This window comes from Lactuca sativa, chromosome 8, assembly GCF_002870075.4.
Source record: "Lactuca sativa cultivar Salinas chromosome 8, Lsat_Salinas_v11, whole genome shotgun sequence".
NCBI lineage: Eukaryota > Viridiplantae > Streptophyta > Magnoliopsida > Asterales > Asteraceae > Lactuca > Lactuca sativa.
In genome coordinates this window covers 77,244,287-77,252,526 of record NC_056630.2, presented here as the reverse complement: position 1 = coordinate 77,252,526, position 8,240 = coordinate 77,244,287, and the positions used below count along the sequence as shown (strand labels likewise).

The window sequence follows — 8,240 nt, the reverse complement described above, 5'->3', positions numbered from 1 at the left end:
CATATTGTTCTTTACACGAGAACCACAATGATTCTTTGTATCCTGGCTGCCACTGCAGGTAGCAACGCTGACACCAAATGTTCCGACGATGTAAGAACTTTATTTTGCTGTTCTGATGACCAGATATGTCCTCTGCACTGTCAACAACCGTTCTCACACACCCTGAGACCAAAATACTCGTTGTAGATCATCAACTACTCGAAATTGCTTTGCTTGTGATCAATCTTCTCAAAAAACAATGTCTCCTTGTTATCATCTCTGACAACCCCCATCGATGTCACCCTCTGATCTAACCACCACCTCCTACGATTACAAAAGCCTAGTATAGGGTGGAGTTACCAGATTCTTTGTAGGGGTCGTTTATCACTGTTGTGTGTAACTCAACTCAATCGCCATCGTGTTTGGACAACATTACCTCCTTCAAGTAACACACATGGGAGGAGCTCTGACGGTTCTGAACATGATAATCAATTTTCCTGAAGTTGGCTGACCACCGACCAGAAACCATTCCCAAATTCATCTTGAAAACTGACAAGCAGAAAGAACACATAATTTATATCAAGCGATTCTTTTTATATATCGAACTTCAAGTTAAATTTCCATGGGACTCTAAAACATGAAACGAAAAACATTTCTGTAAAATTTGATGATCAGAATCCCTAATAGAAAATCTCAATTTGTTTATACCTAAAATAGAAATAGAGTGATTATGTTCGATGAGAAACTAAACGGACAAAACACACAATCGAAGGAAGGCGTCGAGAAATTGAGAAATAACTGAAATTGAAAAGGAAAGAGATGTGTATAAACACATGCGTCTCCTGTGTATTCGTTTCCTAAGTACTTCTCCATTGATCTTCTTTGTATGCACTAGAGTTCTTGTAATGGGGATGCAGGGGATGAAACTGAGCAATGTGTATGTGTGTTTGTGCGCGCCTTTCTCTTGCCTTTATCTCCACATATGGGAAGACTTTTTAATTGTTATCGGTTTATCACTAAACCAACCGCCATATGATTGATATGTAGATGAAAGTTTGACAGATGGGAAGAAATTAGAATGACGAAGCTACATGTCAACACTTTCTAGCCAAATAAAAAAGGCGAATAACAAACTATCCGATTATAATGGGTTTGTTACATAAATTAGCGGTAAAACACAAGTTGGTTCCCTTCATATGCAAAATATATAAATAAATAAATAATAAGATGACAAACTTTTTAAAATAAAACTGATAAATTGGTTGGGCTAAAGTGACAATGAAACAAACAAGTTGGGAGCACATTGAAACTTATCCAAAGTGTAATCTAATACTTGCAATCTCTTGAAATGATACACGAAATTGTAAATTTAAATACCGATATTATGATTTCGATATATCTAAGTCGGAAATGAGATACACGAACTTGTGGATTTGTTAATAGGAAAAGGGAAAATGTCATCTTATCCTAACGAATTTGTCAAGTTTGTTTTTAAAAGGTCACCCAATTAATCTTTTTTGTACATTAAGGGAACGACATATACATTGACCGGTTGAAATGGTCCCTTGACATGTAATAAAAAGTTTCTATGACAAATCAGTAAAAAAAAACGGTGAGGTGGCTGCCTAGTCATAGCTGATGTGGCAATTGACTCTGGTCCATAGTCAACCCTTGTTCCCCAAGATTGGACACCCCCTTATATAAATAAAGCGATGTCCTAATGAGTTTATCATGCCCACTTTGTTACCCTTATCGGTCTCTTCGTTTGTTCTTCCTTTTGTTTCCCACTTTGTGAGTCCATCGAACCACCACTTCGAGATCAGCAAGCATTAAAGAACACAACCCATAAACGTTTATTAGAATAATTGCTACAATGCACGTGATGAAACTTAATTGTAAAAAAACATATATGAATGGAACAAGAATGGTTTGACTTTGACTGTAGATAGCAACTAAATTACAACATAACCTATATATGGTGTGTATCTAATACCGACTAACAAAGTATGTAAGTACAACCAGGGACACCCTTTATACCAGAAATGTAACTTCTAGCAACCTTAAAACAGATGTGAGATGAAATATAAGTCATAAGATGAAAGATACATAACCTAAAGCAATTTCATTAAAACAGAGGGAGTATATAATATTTCTCTTTAAGACTAAACACACTAAGTTGAATCAAATGAAGGCATCACCTGAGTTAGCATTCACACACAGATCGACAAGCTGCAAAACAAAGAATCAAGCCAATCAATGCATGATTTTGGGTCAATTATAAAATTAACGACCATAGCTAAACATGGTGTAGAATATCACCAATCAATGCATGATTTTGGGTCGATTCTTGATTATTTCATCAATAATTGCAAATTATTGAGCATATTAAGGTTTACACATGATATATGTATATTAACATCAACCTAAAAATCCATTACCCATAAACACCGGTATGGCGGTTTATGTATAATCTGAGTAAAAGATCGAAAGAACATAAAAACTCACAAGGACCTTGAAGTAGATGTAATCATGGGCGTTGAAGCACCTTCATAAAGATGAATATAGTACCAATTATTGATTGAAAAATGGAAATTTTCAAACTTCATGGTTGGATTCACAAAACAACCACCATGCTTTTTTTTACAAGAATTAGTATACAATACTTACCTAGTTCTTCATGATGTTAATTGGGTCATAAGGGCCTTGTAATGACCGATTGCTTCATGTAAAACAACACCCATTTGCTAATTTGTTAGTTATTCCAAAATCAAATGATTTTCGTGAAGAAAAATCACGAATTTACTTCAGAAAGGGAAGAACAGAATATTATCCATAATTGAATTTATTACCCACCCATGTTCAAGGTAAGCTTTTGGATGTTGTACATTGAAATCAAGATCCCATCTTTGCAAAGAGATCAAGGAATTCTACCAGTGAAGTTGTTTTTGTTGAACCTCAAAACTACCAAATATGTAAGGTTTTTTTGCCACTTGTCAAATTCTCAAGAGTTTTGCCACTTGTAATTTTATGGGAGTTTTAGAATTATTATTTTCCACTTGTTATTTTTTTAGGAATTTTCATTTTTTTTAAAATAAAATTTCATATAAGGAAAGAGAATCATTCTATTAATTTGATAATAAAGTCTAATAAATGCTTTAAAGAATATTTGATTTCTTTTATAAATATTACAAAAGATTATATTATGTTATGTAAAAGTATTATTTTATAAAATATTTAATGATTAAATATTGATATTAAATTTTTATTTTTAATAAACTCGTGTAATACACGGGTCTCACACCTAGTTTAAGCTATATAATAATGAATTACGAGCAATTGAACATGGAATAATACTAGAGAGCTGATTTGAGCTTAATCTCATGGTAGATTCCAAACACAATTGGTAATTTTCTCCTGATACAATAGACAAATTTAATAATTTATTGTTCCATTAAAAGTATAACCAAAACTGCAAACAAATTTAATAAAAAGAATGTTCAAAGGCATTTTAATATATATGAACTTACAATATTTTTAGATAAAGGGTAAGATGGTAACTTTACTTGGAACATGACCAAAATTGCTATAAAACATCAAAATAACCACCAAAACTGCAATAAATTCTTTTATTGTTTTGGAACAAAAATGCTTTTTTGAGGATAACTAGTCAAATCTATTCATAAGAAGTCTAATTACTTTCACGGTAGACCTCACATATGAATTTGAAGTCGATAAAGTAGCCCCCAAAGTTCACATATTTGTTCTATTATTATTTTTTCACACTATATTAAACCTTAAACGTTGGGCTACTTTAACTGAATGCAACATTCATTTTATTTATTTGTTTGTGTTTATTATTTAATCAGGTTGTGGTATATATTAGACAATGTGTTTTCAAATTATATGGTTCAGGCAAAATATTTTATCCACTTGAAGCAATTCAAAGTACACAACAAAACTCACCAGTAATTAACATGGTTTAATGGAGGAGAGGAGCAATCATGAAGAGCCATGCGATGATGCACTCAAAATGATCTAAATTAAGAAACAAAATGTATAAAGTAAACAACAAGGGTAAGCATGAGATAATATATGAAAAACTTAAAACACATAAGTAGAAAGGGGGATGGGTCAAGAAAAATCCAAAATCAAAAAAACTGACAAAATATCATAATCTTAGAAATAGTATAGTATCAGAAGTGACTTTATGACCCTCTTTACATCTATTGTCATTGATGATATGCCTTGTGGAGGATTACATAACATAAATGATGATGAGATTAACCCTAATCTAATCTCATAACTTGCAGACTCATGAGAATATAATCAAACAATCAACCAAGATCACTACCATTGCAGATTCATACTAGACCATAGTCTTATCTAAATACCAAATCCAACAAAAAAAAACTCCACCTTTCACCCAAACATCCTCTTTCTAAACATGAAAAACTAGAGATTTTACAAATGAAGAAATAAATAATGAGTCAGTTACATGGTTCTTACTTACTTGGACCAATGTAGAGGAAAACTGAGGGATGCAACCGCATGTTGGGAGTGAGAGCAGCAGCAGAAGGTCGAGAATTAAAAAGAAAAAAAAATCTACAACTCAAATACATAGTAATCTAAATCTACAACTTGATCATGTATAAATACCAAATCCAAAAGAAATTTTGTAAATTAGCACCTCTCAACAACACTGATATGACAAAGGTCATACAAATACAAAATCCAAATAGTAATACATTAGAATAAGCATATCTCAAAAGCAAAACTATCACTGATAACATGCATTCAAGAACTACTTGCATTCCACATGATCTATGCAGCTATTCTCTTCCTCTCTTGAACTTGGCAACTCTTACCACAACTGCAACGTATATCTTATCCATGGTTTCCTCAGCAAACATGAAAAGTTTGTGTCTCCACTGCTTCTTGAACATCAGAACTCCAATAACACCCCAAAACCCTGTCCCAAAACCACTCATTATATCCACATAAAACAACCATACCTCCATCTTCTCATCAGCTGCTTTGTGTTTCTTCTTGCTTGTTGTTGTTGTTGAATCTTGATGATTTGAGCAAGTGTTTGGCAATGGAGGTCCACATAGATGTTTGTTCCCAGCATATATTGATGGATCATCAATAAGCGTCTGCAGTTGATTTCCTGTTGGAATTTGACCCGACAAGTTGTTGTGTGACAAATTCAAATGGCTCAAAAAAGTCAAAGCTGCCATGCTTGGAGGGATGCTCCCGCTCAACTTGTTTTTTGAGAAATCAAGAGTTTCCAACTTCTTCATCTTTCCAATGCTCTCTGGAATACCCCCTCTCAGATGATTATTAGACAGATTCAGACCCACCAACATAGAAAGTGTAGTTAGCTCGACCGGTATTTCTCCCTCAAGTTTATTGCTTGAAAGGTCCATGTTATAAACCATTCTCCAAGTTGTTGTATATTCAAGATCAACACCTTTCATGACCTGAATCACATTCATATCATCATCGATAAGTGTATAATCTAGATTCATCAAGTGACCCACAACCATGCCATTTAAGTTTCCTACACAACGAGGGATGGTTCCGGTTAAGTTGTTGTATGAAAGATCCAAAATTTGAAGATTTGAACTTTTGCAAAGAGATGGAGGAATTCTACCAGTGAAGTTGTTTTTGTGTAAACTCAAAACTACCAAAGATGTAAGTTTTTTCCCTATCCAATTGGGTATATTTCCATATAATTTATTGTCACCCAAATCTAAGACTCCCAAACCTTGTAGATTCCCTAATTCTGGAGGAACTTCACCAGTAAAGTTATTTTTGTTCAAATTTAACCAAAATAATGATGAAATAAGAGCAATTGAGCTAGGAATGGCACCAGAGAGCTGATTTGAGCTTATACTCATGATAACCAAACCCTGCAGATTCCCCATACAGTTGGGAATTTTCCCACTTAACATGTTTCTTGAAAGATCAAGCCCTTCCAAATCTGTTCTTCTGCATAATGACCTTGGAATTGACCCACTGAAAAGGTTATATTCCAGAAGTAATACAGGTAAATACCAATATACATCATCATTTTTCGCATTAGGAAGGTTTTTCAAAGATCCGCTGAGTTTGTTGTGAGAGAGATCTAACCAAGAAATGATGGGCATCTTCCGCAGCCATGTGGGCAGCGGCCCCGAAAGTGTAGCATTGGACAACTCTAAGCTCTTAAGTTTCCTCTGATGTCGAAGCCACTGCGGAAATCCATTCCCGATATTGCAAGAGCTGAGACTAAGAGATATCAACTGGAATGGAGGTATCCACCCACGTGAAACATTGAATGTCAACTTACTGTTAGAAGAAGCATCCAATTTCTTCAACATCGAAGGGTTAGCAAAATGGGCTTCAGAAACTGCTCCTTCCAAAGAATTGTTAGAGATAAATAGAGTACGGAGTTTGGCAAGTTGCCCAATCGAAACTGGAATAGTCCCGTCTAATAAATTAGAATGTAGATACAATTTTGTTAAAGCTGCTAATTTTCCAAGGGATTCTGGAATTGGACCAGTCAACTGGTTTTCAGATAGATCAAGTACTTGTAAAAATCTTAATCCTGTTACAGATTCAGGGATTGAACCAGTCAGTCCATTCTGCGATAGATCAAGGTCTCTTAAGTTTGCCAGTCCTCCAAGTGTTTCTGGAATTCTACCTTTTAAACTCCGACTTAATTCCAGCAACTCCAAAGAATATTGGGAGCATTCTGATGCGTTTGTTGGTGGGTCAGTCATTTCCATACGGAACACATTATTTGTCACACGCAATTGTTTCAGGTGGCACTGTCTCCAGATTCCAACATCCTCAATCTGCTTAAACTTGTTACCAGAAAGATGAAGCTCTAGAAGTTTAGGCATAATAGGAAGCGATGAATTCAACATGGTATATGAAAGGTCAAGGACTTCTAGGGAGCTCATGTTTGTCAATACAGATGGAAATATACCTCCAAGTGGATTATTGCTAAGATCGAGGTGCTGGATGTTAGAAAGTGTACTGTAATTAAGATGTGGAGAAGATAGATGCGTCTTATCCAGCCCACAACCTGACAAATGAAGCTCTGACAAAGAAGGGATCATGCTTAGTAGGTTTGGAAAGTTCCATGCCAAACTATGATTAAATCCAGAAAGACTGAGGAATGTTAGGGATGTCATGTTTTGAAGAAGGCCAGGGAGTGGACCTTTGAAAGAATTGTAGCCAAGATCGAGGTGTTTTATATTAGGAAGTATTCTACTGGAATTAAGAAAAGGACCAAGATTAACATTGGAAAGTCTACAATGTGACAAACTTAACTCTTTTAAGGAGGGAATCATGTGAAGCATCATGTCCCAGTTTTGTGCTCCACTAAGATCCACTGCACTCAAGTAGAGAAGCTCGAGTGACGAAAGGCCAAAAGCCCATGCCATATCATCTGCCTTGAGTTCATTATAATTTGAACTAAGATCAAGAACCCTTAAATTAGAAAGATTTCCAATGTGAGGAGGAATAATACCATCAAAATTAGCATCAGAGAGATTCAGGTAACTCAGGTGTTTCAAGGATCCAATAAACTCAGGGATCCGACTTCCATGGAAATTATTCCCACTCAAGTCGAGGTATTTGAGATGCCTCAACTCTGCCAAAGAAGAACTCACCTTGTTACCAGCTAAGTGATTGTAGGGGTAGGGCCAATCTCCTTTGAGATGAAGGCGTTGAACATTTCCAGTGACACCGTCACACTGGATTCCTTCCCACAGGCAACACTCATTTCCAACCCATGATGACATCATTCCTGAGTCATCTTCGACAATACTGTGTTTGAAGTTGAGAAGAGCAAGTTGCTCTTGCTCAGAGCAAAGGACACTAACATTTCCAACCCCCAAACAAGTATATGTGGCTGCAAACAAAAACACACATATGAAAATGAGATGGATCCCCATTATCAACCTTAACTCAGTTTTAGTTTAGAGGAAAGTTGAAGTAGAAAGATGGGTTGTGATGAAGAAGTGATGGGTTTTATGATTAAGCAACGAGTACTTTTATAAAGCCATAAATGAATATTGGAAGACTTGGAAGTCAAAGGAGAATTTGTATCCACAACCTTATATTCTTATGCTATTTTTTTTTTTTTTTTTGTCTGTCAATCAAAAAAAGTGGTTTGTGGGACAAGACTATTCCACACAGCACATGGAATTCTATTTCGCCACAAATTTTTAACAAAATATGAATTGAATAAAACGCAGTATTTGACAAAC

At 35.3% G+C, this 8,240-nt stretch overlaps 1 protein-coding gene across 1 annotated transcript; it reads right to left on the bottom strand.

Annotated features, from left to right (window-relative positions):
• Window positions 1-4,808: 4,808 nt before the first annotated feature.
• LOC128125924 (receptor-like protein EIX1) lies at window positions 4,809-7,925 on the bottom strand. Its single transcript, XM_052766426.1, has one exon. It carries the CDS (start codon window positions 7,923-7,925, stop codon window positions 4,809-4,811), a length of 3,117 nt encoding a protein of 1,038 aa, XP_052622386.1.
• Between the last annotated feature and the right edge of the window lie 315 nt (window positions 7,926-8,240).